This window comes from Triplophysa dalaica, chromosome 14 (assembly GCF_015846415.1).
Source record: "Triplophysa dalaica isolate WHDGS20190420 chromosome 14, ASM1584641v1, whole genome shotgun sequence".
Classification (NCBI taxonomy): domain Eukaryota; kingdom Metazoa; phylum Chordata; class Actinopteri; order Cypriniformes; family Nemacheilidae; genus Triplophysa; species Triplophysa dalaica.
In genome coordinates this window covers 10,548,382-10,562,112 of record NC_079555.1, presented here as the reverse complement: position 1 = coordinate 10,562,112, position 13,731 = coordinate 10,548,382, and the positions used below count along the sequence as shown (strand labels likewise).

General features: G+C 36.5%; 3 protein-coding genes across 17 annotated transcripts in view; 1 reads left to right on the top strand and 2 right to left on the bottom strand.

Moving 5' to 3' along the window:
* Window positions 1-125: 125 nt before the first annotated feature.
* On the bottom strand, window positions 126-5,966 carry cd81b (CD81 molecule b). The gene is made up of 8 exons (XM_056766079.1): window positions 5,716-5,966; window positions 4,294-4,408; window positions 2,225-2,322; window positions 1,713-1,787; window positions 1,331-1,444; window positions 1,091-1,192; window positions 849-932; window positions 126-703 (listed from the first exon to the last, which is right to left on the bottom strand). Exons 1-8 carry the CDS (start codon window positions 5,779-5,781, stop codon window positions 641-643), a joined length of 717 nt encoding a protein of 238 aa, XP_056622057.1. The 5' UTR covers window positions 5,782-5,966; the 3' UTR covers window positions 126-640.
* A 460-nt stretch (window positions 5,967-6,426) lies between these two features.
* c14h11orf58 (chromosome 14 C11orf58 homolog) lies at window positions 6,427-8,295 on the top strand. Of its 2 annotated transcripts, none has more exons than XM_056766080.1 (5): window positions 6,427-6,600; window positions 6,868-6,951; window positions 7,257-7,317; window positions 7,662-7,771; window positions 8,057-8,295. In XM_056766080.1, the coding sequence occupies exons 1-5, from the start codon at window positions 6,544-6,546 to the stop codon at window positions 8,273-8,275; spliced, it is 531 nt and encodes a 176-aa protein (XP_056622058.1). In that variant the 5' UTR covers window positions 6,427-6,543; the 3' UTR covers window positions 8,276-8,295. The 2 variants fall into 2 exon arrangements, with proteins under 2 accessions (XP_056622058.1, XP_056622059.1); XM_056766081.1 differs by having other exon boundaries at window positions 6,450-6,600; window positions 6,830-6,951.
* Window positions 8,296-8,450: 155 nt separating this feature from the next.
* Window positions 8,451-13,731, bottom strand: part of plekha7a (pleckstrin homology domain containing, family A member 7a) — a 56,478-nt gene continuing 51,197 nt past the window's right edge. For 11 of the 14 annotated variants that reach the window (XM_056766063.1, XM_056766065.1, XM_056766064.1 and 8 more), the window contains 7 exons: window positions 13,625-13,721; window positions 13,323-13,411; window positions 12,994-13,215; window positions 9,749-9,907; window positions 9,528-9,661; window positions 9,315-9,445; window positions 8,451-9,195 (listed from right to left, as the gene is read on the bottom strand). In XM_056766063.1, coding sequence (XP_056622041.1) covers window positions 9,173-9,195; window positions 9,315-9,445; window positions 9,528-9,661; window positions 9,749-9,907; window positions 12,994-13,215; window positions 13,323-13,411; window positions 13,625-13,721 — 855 coding nt within the window. In that variant the 3' untranslated portion in view covers window positions 8,451-9,172. Of the gene's footprint in view, window positions 9,196-9,314; window positions 9,446-9,527; window positions 9,662-9,748; window positions 9,911-10,341; window positions 11,160-12,993; window positions 13,216-13,322; window positions 13,412-13,624; window positions 13,722-13,731 lie in introns of those variants that run through there. The other 3 variants (XR_008908817.1, XM_056766071.1, XM_056766070.1) reach the window with 3 other exon arrangements.

Below are 13,731 nucleotides of genomic sequence, written 5' to 3'. Positions count from 1 at the left end.
TTTCTCAATAAGCATTAAAAATAGGATTTAGTGTATCAATGAGTTCACTGTTTTTATTCAACAGTCCCTTATAAAAGTTAACTTGAAAGAACTTTTTAAATAAAGAAATAATGACCCACTTGATATAAGATAGTTTCATATGGTCTTATACGTTTTAATTCAATCATAAACAGTTCATGTAGCCGACATTGTAAAATCCGTGTTCACCCAGGAAACATTGTTTGACTTTGATCTTAATGATTTATTACATAAGAGTCATATCACATTTATTTAAAACCTTATTTAAAATTTCACACTTTTTAAATTTTTTGGAACAACTGTTTAGGTGTTTAAAGGCACATCTGCTACTAAGCACATTGAGCCATAAGCACAAAATGGAATTGATTGTTTTGACAATCTAAACCGAACGAATGCAATTAAATAACAGTAAAGCAATACAGCATAACAGCCTTTAAAAATCAATCACGTTGTTATTAAACATTTCAAAACCTTCTCATACCATCAATAAGAAAATTCACTACAAAGCACAGAGATGGTCATGTGTTTGGACAACTAAACCGAGAAAGTGGGAGTGAGTCCAGAAGTCAAATGATGTCCTGCCCGTCACTGGCAAAAATAAGGATGACCATCATCACGTCACTCAATATGCAGGAGCATTGCGAATTGCACAGCAGAGCACCATGGTGAAAATCATCTCAAAAATCTGGACACACCACAGAGAGTAATTATAGGCACAAAATTACAGACACACACGCTGTTTAAGGCGATATTTTAGGAAAGGAGTTGAGTTATTCTTTATGCAAGTCTATCATTACACCTGTGTGTGTTCAGTTTGATGTCTTTCTTACCATAATGACAGCGACCGCTAGTGCTGCCAAGCCAATCAGGTGCAGTTTCTCTGAGAACAGCTCCCTTATCTTAATGTGGCAACTCTAAAGAACACGACATCAACATATTTTCTTTAATTAATAAATATCTAAAGATAAAAAACGAAATAAAATTTGACATTACAATTTACCTCTTCAGTGGGCTAAATTTTTACAGGAAAATGTAACACTTGGAGTTAATATCTTAAACATAGAGCATATACCTGAGAGATGAGCGGGTCAATTGGGTTAGTCATCTTGGGACACAGAGAAGCTCGGACAGGTGAGAAAAGTTCATTGTCATCCCCTTTACCACAGCACTCAAGCTGAGAGAGAGAAAGATAGAGCATAAAAACTTTCCCTGTGTTCTCAGTTAGGTGGAAAAGAACTGAGAGAGAGAGAGAGAGATGGGTTGAGGTATGTCTCAAACAGTTTTGCTGGGAGAACTGATTTAGGCAACTCACTGTGTCATGAAAGACCTCCAGAACTTTGGCAGCTGGCTGTTTGGATGGTGTTCCCACTGGATCCACAGCTTTAATATATGCAGCATCATAGAAGTTAATGAGCTCTGTGGAGATCTGGATGGATAAAGGGAATGTGTGAAATTCTGTGACTAAAGGAGTGTGTGTGTATCTATACCTTGGGGGCAACTTTGAAGAGTTACATCTGACATTTCTTTTTAGGGCATCTGAAATGTTCACATTTTTAAAAACAACATAAATTATGTTTGCAAATGGTTTTATGTGTAGGTCTACTCTACAATAATTACATTTATTTGTAGATATAAACAGAAGAAGCTGATGTTATGTACCCAATACAGTACAGTAGCGTGTGTGTCCCTCTTACCGTGTCCCTGTTTATAAAGCCCCATATCCCAGCTGCCACTTCACAGGCAAAGAGAATTACTAAACATGTGAAAAACTGATGAAGTAAAAATAGAAAAATATGTTAAAGACAAAAAATTGAGTACATTTTATAGGAAAATTATTGACTATTATTACAGTAAATAATTTGATCTGCAAATTTACAACATGCCCACTCATCTTTAGGCCATGCAGCAATACATTTTTATTTTCCAGATATGTTTTGTTAAATACTTAAAAAGTTACAAATTAGTTATTCTGTTACTACTAAGATACAAAGAAATGCCTCTTGTATAAAAATACATGACAGGCCATGTAACATTTATCAAACATTTATTATTGTACCTTTAAAAAAATCCAGATTTTATGAATTAGTCCTTGACAAACTTAAAATACATTTGAACCAAATTATTACTAGAAAATGTCTTGTAGAGATGAATCAGAACTTTCAGTGATTTATGCCATAAATCGCGACATTGTTGGTTGGATACCCACCGTTCCTAATAGACACTGGGATTCTTGAATAGCCCCATAACAACCGAGAAATCCCACAAACATCATTACTGCCCCAATCGCAATGAGAACATAGACACCTGAAAGAGCAACAGAGATAATATTTAAGTTTTTTTTGTTTTGAGATCCGTAAAAGATTGCTAGATTTACATGCCACATGCTGCCACTAGATGGCATAAAAACATTGTGCAGATGTTGATCGTTGAACATCACCTTATAAACATGCAAATCAAAAGGGAGGAAAAATCATTCAATATTTTGGAGGCAACTGCATTTCATTGTACATTTTCCTAAAACCCAATGCAGGCCAACAATAGTTCACCAAAAAATGAACATTCATTCATCATTTATTCAACCTCTTGTTATTTCAACCCTGTATTACTTTTTTATTATCCCCGCAATACACAAATGAAGATATTTTGAAGAAAGTTGGTAACCGAACAGTGCTGGCATCCATTGTTTGGACACAAAACCAATGTAAGTGAATGGCTACCGGTAAACAACATTCTTCAAAATAACTTCTTTTGTGTTATTCAGAAGAAGGAAAGCCATACAGATTTTAAATGACAAGAGAGTGAATGAAAGAATGATGAAAGAATTTTCATTTTTGGGTGAACTATGACTGTAAAACGTTGTTTACCACACAAACTGTAAATAGCCGGGTAGGAAGATCTCCTATAAACAGGAACCAGCAACTTAACAGAGCCAGAGTTTGCCTATGTGCCTTGCTGGATAAATTCCAAAGATTCTTATCTAACAGGATTGCATGATTTTCCTAAACGCATTTAGTCTCAATCATTTTTTTCTGAAGTAAAGTGATGGTTTACCCAAAAAATTCTTTCATCATTTACTCACCCTCTTGTCATTTCAAACCTGTATGACTTTCTTTCCTCTGCAGAAGAGCTGAAGACAACAGCATGTGTGCTTGTAATCTTTGAACACTCACTGCCACACACAATCTCCACATGCCAAACATATATTTTGATTCTACATTCAAATGTCTGAAAGCAATCACTACGCAGATTCCTCTGTGGTCTATGATGATTTACTCCACTGTTTAAGAGGGCGGCAGGTCTTGGACATATTTTAAGCCTTGTTTAAAACTCACTGGAGTAAGGCCAGCCGCTGCTCATTCTAATTAGTGGTAAATCGGGCACATGGCTAGAGTTTCTTCAATTACATGTTCAGAAAACTCATGTCTTGTTCTAGGTGGGCAAGTCCAATAACACAAGCCTCTCTAATCAGAAAAAAACTTGCTGGTGCTATAAAAAGGAGAGGCGGAGCTACAGTTTGGTTCCTCCATGTATTTATGTTTAAGTGGAGGGAGCAAGCCGATGGGCTCTGCAAAATTAATAGACACTAACTCTATGCTTCTGCCCACAACATGCTGACCCGCTGTGCTACTGCACTCTGTGTTACATCTGCTGTGGTCAACATGTATACGTGTGTGTGTGTAAAGCATATGTTCAAATACGGGTGGAGTACGTACACACCCTGTGGTAAAACTTGGTCCTTCTCATCCTTTTAAAACACTATGTGGGTGTGTGTACAGAATCACTGAACACTGATTTTTTTAGAGTAAAAAAGTCTGTTATATGAAGGGTAACATAACTACATGACTAACAGGATCAAAGATCTCGTGCAATGATATTCTGCTGTCGTCAGGCTTTGTAAACGCACACACATTGATTTGTGGCCCTGTCAGTGTCCAGATTCGACCTCATTTCCTGTTTCTGTCTTTTGAGGAGTCTGTTTGGCCACGATGCACCTCTATTTCAGGAGTCATTGTTTCTCAAAGCTCCCAGTGCAGAAGCTTTCCTTTCACGCATGTTACTAAACTACTACGAAAACAATTTTTACAAATAAAGACAACATTTTAAATTATTATTATATATTTTTAAAGCATATATTAATATATTAAAAGGATGAAACCTGTGCCACTCTTAAAAAATTAACCTACAATTTAAATTATAATGATAATAACATTTCCATGCAACCCATTTGTAATGAAGGTTTGATGGTCATGTGTAGTATGAGAGGTAGTCACTTACTGATGTAAAAGGTGCCTGGAGCTTGGGTTCCTTCAAACTGAAGCATCAGGATGTTGCTGGTTTGAGTGTCATGGCGAAGCCACAGAGCTACACCCAGAATCACACCACCAGCCAACTAAAAATAAAGGAAAAAAAAGGATTTCTCTCACACTATTACAAAGGTGTATCATCCATAAATTGGTTTAAAATTCTGAAATTCATTCTACAGATGGCTCTGCCAGAAACGAAAAGCCTTTCCGGCGGTCGCTCCAGAGGTCATTTTTTTCCTGGGTTAAGGAAAGAACAGATTTCTGACAGGTTTAGTGCTGTGTTCACATACACCCAAAAACATCTGTCATGACATACAGCTACCTGATGATTCTAGTTTAAAACCTCCACCCATCAGGGAAAAGGAAGCGACAGTGAGACATTTGTGGAAGTCTCATTGATATATTTTCGTGTTGGATTTTGAGGTCCAGCGTGTGAAGCACAATGAAAGGAAACAATCCTCATCTCAAGAGACTTTTGGATAGGGCGCTAATGGTAAAACATCATTCTCATGCAAGTTAAAGGTCTTAGACCAAAATATAGATCATTCTTAACGGATTCTTAAGATTCTATCAAGATCAAAGTTTCAATTTGCGGTGCATTGTTCGAATCGAGCATTTCATGCTATTCCATTGCGTTATTTTAACAAAGATAAATTATTGACTGGTTTTACTCTCTCATGTGATGTTTATTATTATTAGACTTAATTTCAATCAAACGTCATGAAGTACTTTGCTTTGTTATACTAGATTATTTATTAATATGATATGTCTCATGTCTGAATTAGTCTCACTACTGCAAGCTTCAGATGAAGTTTGAACAATTTAAAAAAATCGCTTTATGATTTTCTTACAGTTAAACACATTTTCTCATAACATGTATTTCAAAAATAAATGTCGAAAGGATTTCCCTATTATAAGGTCACTTTTTTTCACATCTTTTCTTTTTCTCACTCTCTCTCTCTCTCTCTCTCTCTCTCGCTATGTCTATCCCCTTAATTCTTTTACAGTGCAGGCATGTCCCCAAAACATAATTATAGACAGTGTTAAAATACAGCAAAACCACAGCAAATCCTCACTCTTGAGGCACTGGAGACAGAAGTACACTCTTCGTCTGTCTGGGAACATACACCAGAGAAAATACATGCAATAGTATATAATAAGACACTACAAAAAACTGTGAGAAAACGTGGGGGAAAAGCATGTCTCATTAGGATATACGTCATATATAAAACCATAATAACTTAGTGATTACTACAACTTAGTTATAGTTATATAATAAATTATAACTAAATAATTAAATAAATAGTATTTAAAAAGCATCAAAGTTCTACTACAATTGCTATTAAAATTGAAACAAACCTGGTTTTAAAACAGTTCAATTTGATAAACTCACCCAAAAGATGAAGTTCAAGAAGAAGAGCATATATTTAATGCACTGAGAGCAGCCGGTTATAGCCATGGCTTGATGGTAAGAAGTTATTGAAGATGCGCTGAAATGATGTAGATTTAGTGTAAAAATATAAGAGTACCTGTTAGTATGCAATACTAAACTGTATGAGCATGCGGTCCGTCTCTCTTCTGAATAAACCCTGAAACTGAGACTGCCCACAAACTCACATGTTCACGCGCAACGGGCAATAATAAAGTCTGGCAAGCTCTGCCCCGTTCCATATTTACAAACATCTTTTGATTAAAGGGGCAAAACGAACAAATAACTAGCTTATATCACATACACGTCATAACATTCATATAACATTGTATTCACGTTCAACATAATAAGTTAAAAACGTGATATTGGTTAAATGTGAAAGAAAAAATTAAAAAAAAAATGTTATTGCTGGTAGTAAGCAGAGGTGACAAAAGTAAAGTTAAACGTATGTTACATATAAACATAGCTACTTTTAAATCCCCTAAAAGTCGCGAAGTTTAAAAACGTACATTGCGTCAGTAATCGTTTTTTTTCTTTGTTTAAAACGTCACATTTGTAATACAGATATTTTTCGAAGACACAGAAAGTGTTATGATGTTGAAAATGTATATTTATTTAAACGGTATTTGGATTATTTTAATTGTGGCTTCCGTTGCAGTTGGAACTACATCTCCCATGATGCTTTGGGCGAAACCCAGTGTCACGCTGGTGAGTTAGCTGCTAACCAAACGCTAGTGCAGACAGCTGCTAGCTATGTTTATTTGACAAGTGTAGGTCAATATCTTACAAAAAATGAGCTCTTCAGACGAAAGGTATAAAGGGACTAAACGACCCGCATCTCCAGACGAAGTATGTGCTTTCCGTCATTGTGCATATTTAAATGATCTATAATAATTTACACCGATGCGCACTAGTAGTGTTAGCAGATTGTTAGCAATGTTGTTTTTAAATGTTAGCTGCATGTATATTAGTGAAATAAGTTGTGTATTGTATGCTTTTGCTTTAGTTCTTAATGGTTGGTTACTTGATCATTCAAATAATAGCCGTCTTCTTCTGCATTGACACATTTTATAATGAGGTACATTAATGGCTCATTTGAAACTGATTTCGATCCAGTCAGGATCCACACAATGGTCAGCAGCAGATTTGGGGACAAATGAAAGGAAGCAGAAGTTTTTGAGGCTGATGGGAGCTACAAAGGTACATGAACTTCCAATGCTTTTGTCTTTTTAGGGTTATATAGAAAACCTAGAAATATATAAAAAAATTGGGAATTCCAGGCCTGGAATATAATAAATTCAGACTTAAAGCTTTCTAGTTACGAATAGCTCATTTTAAAAAAATCTCTTATTGTGAAGTTTTTATATAAAATCAAGTAAAATGTATTTATTGGTCATAATGTGTTGGAACCCTAGTTTTCGAAACTTAGATTTCTTTTTCAACTAAAATCATTTTAATAAGCTGCTTGAACTTAACCACATAATTTTGTTTTTATAAATCAACAGAAAGAGCACACTGGACGCCTTGTTATTGGGGATCACAAATCAACATCCCATGCCCGGAGTGGTAAGTGTACAACAACAGCAGCGGTCTCTACAGCGGAAGTGAAATGTTGCTGTGAGACTGAAGGGCTGAAAGGTCGCAGGAGTAACCTCCCATTGACACTTAAAAATTCCCCTGCTGCATGAGGAGTGCCTCAGGATAACATCCTGTACACTTCCTTTTTCCCTAGATGCCACATGAGAACAAACACTGTATAATTATACTGAATAAATAATAAATATTTCCTGCAATGATTTGTTGTGTTTCAAATAATGAAGGTTTAAGCTTTTAAATACAGAAAAACTACTCATCCAACTGATGTGTCATTGCTAATACCGGCGTTCTACTTGATTACCTGTTTTCTCTAGGGGTAGAAGATCGTGAAATAAGTGAAGCACTTGAGCAGCAGTATCAGCAGGGTATGGATGGGAAACTTTCGGGGAGGAACAGAAGACACTGTGGTTTGGGGTTTAGTGAGGTACAAGCAATGGTCTAATACTGATGGACATTTTCTTAGAAATAAGATTTCAATAATTCTATTTCTATAATGGTTTGCATCGAGTTTAAAAACATCAAATTTCACACTTTTCTTAAATCATACAAAGCCTTGAGTACTTACAATATGAAATGACTCCCATGCAGTTTTGATAAAACTAATGCTAACCACTCTTAAATAATAAGAGCAGACCATGAAACTCTAAATGTGTGCTCAAATCAGCTGTTCATTTTTTCTTTTTGTGAACTGCTCTGATTCGTCCTACAGCCCGACCCACCAGCTGAGAGTCAGAGCACTGTTGCGTCCGAGGAGAAAGCCAGTTCAGAAAATGCCCCTGAGCAACCATCAGAAACACATAAGGACGAGAAAAGCCTTTCATCTCACACAGAGCTCGAAACAGAGGAACCGGAGCACGATCGGCAAAAAGACTCAAAGGAAGACGATAAGAAAAAGGGTTTTAAAATGTCATTTGTAAAAGCCAAATAAATGGATTGGATACATGTTTATCACGTTTAGATTTTGTTATAATCTTTTGACCTCCCACAGCGAGTGAGATCACATTTGTTTTTTCTTGGATTTGTTTTAATGTCATTATGTCTGTACCTAGTTATTTAAACCTGCTCGGGCTTATTGAGTCACACAGAGAACCGTTTCTTGTCCCCGAATTGAAAGCAATAGTATACCTAAACCTTTTGCCCTGCTCAGTCGGTATTATATCAGTGGCATGATGACCGAATTTCCACTTTTGGGTGAACTATTACTTTTAAGCAGTATCAATAAAGATTTATCAAGCTTGGAAAGCAAAGAAATTTTCAAAATGTTGACTCTGTGTATTAATGGTCTACAAAATATGTCAATAAAGAGTAAAACTGTAATGTGAGATAAGAAATGTAAGATTTTGGTGCGAGATGCATAAAACTGCAACTTAATCTGGAAATAACATTGTACTACTTAAAATCTTTATAAATGACATACTGTATGTTAAGACAAAGGACATCCAATCATATTTACTAACCTTGTAATACAAAAGCTCTATAGCTGTTATATTTTATAGAATAACTTGAAGATGTATCAGTGTGTAAAAGTGCATTTTATTTCAATAAATTCATAACAGTTTATTTCTGTTACACAACACTGCAAACAATTAAGTACCTTAAATCAAGATTACATGATTTGTAATTCAAATTACAGTAATACCATGCAAACTCTGCAAATGCATATTAAGGAAAATATCAGGCAACATAGCCAATAAAATGCACCAGTAAATAAAAAAACATTTCTGAAAAATATTTCATCTTAAATACAAAACCGTTTTATTTAGAGAATGAATGTGAATTATAAATATTTGGTACAAAAATTTATCTATAGGCATCTCGGCATGTTTCAGTTCCCAGACACGGCTTTGGCTGCAAAAGAAAACAATTTCTTTTTAGGAAAAATCAACGTCATTTGGACAGCACAAGAGATATTCTATTAAATAAATATTTATATTTATTGTATAAATGATGCTTTCTTATTTTCTTACCCGTAACCTGTTTCCTCTTGATGGAGGCCTCTGAGGCCAAAGCCAGAGGTACACTCATGATCCTCTCCTGCTGTTGAAGCGCATGATCCAGATCACTGAAATCTACTTGCTCTCCATCTACCGACTTCACACTGAAATGCAGGAACATAAGCTTTATTGTGTACAGTAAACAGATCCATTTTCATCTACTGATTTCTCACTCTACTCTCATACCTCGACCTAGCCAATAGACTTTTTATCTTTGCTACGTTTCGAGAACGAGCCTCTTTCTCCTCTTGACTCAGGTCTTCATCCAGATCCATGTCCATAAGTCTCTTTGGGATGGGCACTTTCTGTGGTGTAGAGAGCTGAGGTGGGGCAGATCCAAGCCAAGCTCAATCACGGGGTTTGAAAAAAAAATTAACCACTCAAATATCAAGATTTCTGGAACGTACCTCTCTGATAATGTCAAACTCATAATCCACAGGTTCCAATTCATCATCTTTCATTGGCCTGGCTCGAACCATCAGCCATCCATCTGATGCTGGCCGCTGTTTCTCCTGCCTCTGCACTGTGTGTTTTATTCGCTGCAAATAAATGTCTTTCTCCCAGCCCTACTAGGGCAAAAACAAACAATATACCAGCACTTAGACAACATACATCATAATTCACCAAGATGAGGATCTTAAACATAATATGGAACTTTTCACTGTCAGACATAGAATAGCGCACAGATGTTTCATGTTTTAGTAGGGTCTTCTGTACTTTTGTGGTCACCGTAAAAGGTGGTGGTGGTGAAGAAGAACGAGATGTCCTTACAGACATTTTTACAAATAATCAAACCCATCACCAAATCACAACATGCGTACTTGCAGGAGCGTGTAATTTGATTAAAGTATACATGCATACACAGATTGTTTTAAAAAGTTTTAAAAAACACAATCATGCAAAATCATTTATTTCATCCCCCAACTTGAAGACATGACATCTAAGGAATCAGTCAGAGATACTTTTCACATTGTCACACTGCAATGAAAAACAAGGTGTATCAAGTTTCTTGTTTTATTTGTGCTATTAGTGCAAACTCAACATTAGAAAATTATGAGGTGCCTTCAGAAGTTGCTGTATTGATGTAAATACCGTTATATTTATATTACAGAATAGCATATATTCCACTTGAATCAGTTTCTTGTGATTTAATAAAGGTTATTCACATCAGTGTATACAAATCATTTGACTGTGATCATACTGCTTAATGACAAACAGTGATAAAGATGCTGGTGATGTTACAGGGATCATGAAATGGATCAAAGTGGTGGTGGTGGGGGGGGATTTATTGATAATATTGTCACTTTGAAACTTTGGTTAGGAACTGAAACGTCTCACTCTTTAGCAGCTATTAGAGAAACATCAAACATTACTTTTATTTACAAAGTGGTGAGTGTTTCAGTTTTCAATCTATCCTAAGTGACTCACAAACGGTTCATGATCAGGTTCTTTTAAGAAAAGATTAATGGTTTAATAGGGTTGGTGTGTTGTCCCATGAATTGAATAATCATGTGACTACATCTGTTCTATTGCTGTCGTCTACCTCTGAACTTAGTATTGCCTCAGTTTTCACATCAGAATCAAAGTGATAGTTCACCCAAAAATGAAATTTCTGTTATCATTTACTCACCCTCTTTTCATTTTAAACCTGTATGACTTTCTTTATTCTGCAGAACACAACAGAAGATATTTTGAAGAATGTTGGTACCCGAACAGTACCCATTAATTTACTTGCATTGGTTTTGTGTCCATACAGTAGACGTCAATGGGTAAAGCCGGTGATAAGTTCCCAACTTTCTTCCGAATATCTTTGGTGTTCTGCAGAAGAAAGTTTAAAACAACAAAAGGGTGAGTAAATAATGACAGAATTTTTATTTTCGTGTGACCTATTCCTGATTGTTTGGGGATTGTTTTCCTGAATACAAAATATATATATAACTGAAAGACAAAAGCTGGGTGCACACGGTGCCATTTTGTCCACAATTTGGCCATCTGAGACATATTTTGAGAATCCTAAAATATTCCTATGATACGATTCATAAATCTAGAGTCTGTATTCTCTAGTTTGACACCCGCAGCCATTGAATGACCAGTGTCAATGTTTAGGTCACAAACAAAGTGTCTTGACATCCCACTGTACCTGGAATCATGTTTGTATAATCTGGCATACAACGAAATGTGCACCCAGCTTTAGAGTTAGTGTGTGACAGAAACACCCCTGAATGCAGCATCTTTTTTAAAAAGACATTGATTCATATACTCTATATAAAAAAAGATGAAAGTTAAAACACCATTAATCTCCTGCTGATCACCCCGATATATAAATATAAACTAAATTGTGGTAATGCATTGATGGATTGGCCAAATCCTTTCATTTTTAACATTCATTCTGATCACATGAGAAAGCAACAACAGGTGCTAATCAGAGATCTTAAACGTTATTTCTGCCATTAATAACCTGATTCACAATATTAATAGTAGTAATAAATCCATTTGATTGTATGAATGAGAACATATTCTCGTGGCCAATCAGAAATGCTTTACCACATTTTGGGCAATAGTTTGATTAGTAACAGATTTAAATGAGTCAGAGTATATCTGAAGCGGGATGATCTGACACTGATGGTTAGAATCAAGAGGCACTTGACTGATTTGTTCTGCTATAGGAGATGATTGAAAAATGACTGCACACAAAAATACCTTCATACCCAGTTAAAAGTGCTGTAAGCGAGTTCATTTATTACATGGCATGTGGAAAGTCTACCTATTACTCCACCCTTTCCTTTTAAAGCGTTATGGAGGCTGACACAGTACTACGTGTCGTCACGTTTTCACTTTCTTTGCTGAAGGAGATAACGTATTTACGTAACGCCCTCTTTAGAGCAGTTTGTCTGTTTAGGGCCACTGTAGAAACAACATGGTGAATTCCATGTAAGGAGACCCGCGGTGTATGTAGATAGAAATAACTCATTCTAAGGTAAAAAAACATAACGCTTCATTATGTAAGGTCTTTATACACCTCTGAAGACATAGTTTTGTATATAATATTGAATTTCTGTCAATACATCCTCTAAAAATGACACGTTGCAGTATCCGTTTAGAACACTATGTATGCATGTGTCTAGTGGGCGGGGTTTTAAAAAGTGGGGGCGTGTCTAATTTAGACAGTCTCGCTTACAGCACCTTTAATTACTAGCAGTAATTAATCTGTTTTTAATATAGAGGCAACGGGGTCATTTCTTCCCATCATATTATATTCATACAAAATATAGCTTTACAAATTATGTTTAGAAAATAGATTCAGATTATTCAATAAATAATTTAGTAAATGACCATTTGACAAAACGTAAAAAAATCCATTATGAGAGATCAGAAAGGCAGTCGGGGAACGTGTTATCCTTCTCTCTTCACATTTCAAAACATTCAAAAGTCTGCAGGTGAAGCCAGAAATCCACAGCAGGAGACTCAGACAGACATTCTGGCCAATCGAGCCTGCAGCATGGCCCCGCCCACCCACGGCCCGTTACTGTAAAGCTGTGCATTATTCGTTGGGTAAAGGGTGTGTTAGCATGTCAGCTCTCAGTGTCTTGTGGCCTTAAGGGGGAGGAGCATAGCGAGGGTCCCTGTGTTTATTGGTTAGGGAGTAACGTACTGATCCTGGGTCAGAGCCGACGGGCCGTCCGGAGGCGCGGGAGCCGATGGACTGTCGCTCGCCCTGACTCAAGTTACGTTTGCGTTCGCGCACTAAAGCTCTCTGGTGCCTCTTCATCCTCTCCAGCTGCTCTTCCACGCTCATCCTCGCTCTCTGTGGCAGGTGATCATCAGGCTGAGATTCACCTGAACACAGACGCTCCAAGGCACTCTTTGGTCTTTCCTGCATAACAGTGACAAGGGAAGAATAGAATATTTTATATATTTTACAGTCTGTGTATTGTATGGTAAAGAGATTTTTGACAATATTATTGCAAACAAGGTGCTTGCCATTGTGGGAAACGCTGAATCTCCTCTTCTTACTGAACAGGAAGTCAAATTGCTGGATTGATTTATTCTGGAGGAGGAGCCTGACAAACCTAAGCGATCATGAAAACTTTGTACTGTGATAACAGGAGGTGAAAGTTGCGACTATTGATTAGAAAACGTTATTTTATCCTAAACAAAGTGTGACAGAGACAACCCCGGATCAAAAAACTCTAGCAATATTTATTTATTAGTCAATAAGCTTTGAAACCAATATAAAGAAATGTCACTTTTGCGGGTCAACGGATGTCTTTGAAATGTCTTACCTCTTCTTTGAAGAGTCAGGTAGCCTTGGTCCACTTGATCTGATCCATGAACAATCCAAGGGAGCTCTGGTTCACTTAGGTAGGATCTCAGCTCCCCCTTAAGTGCA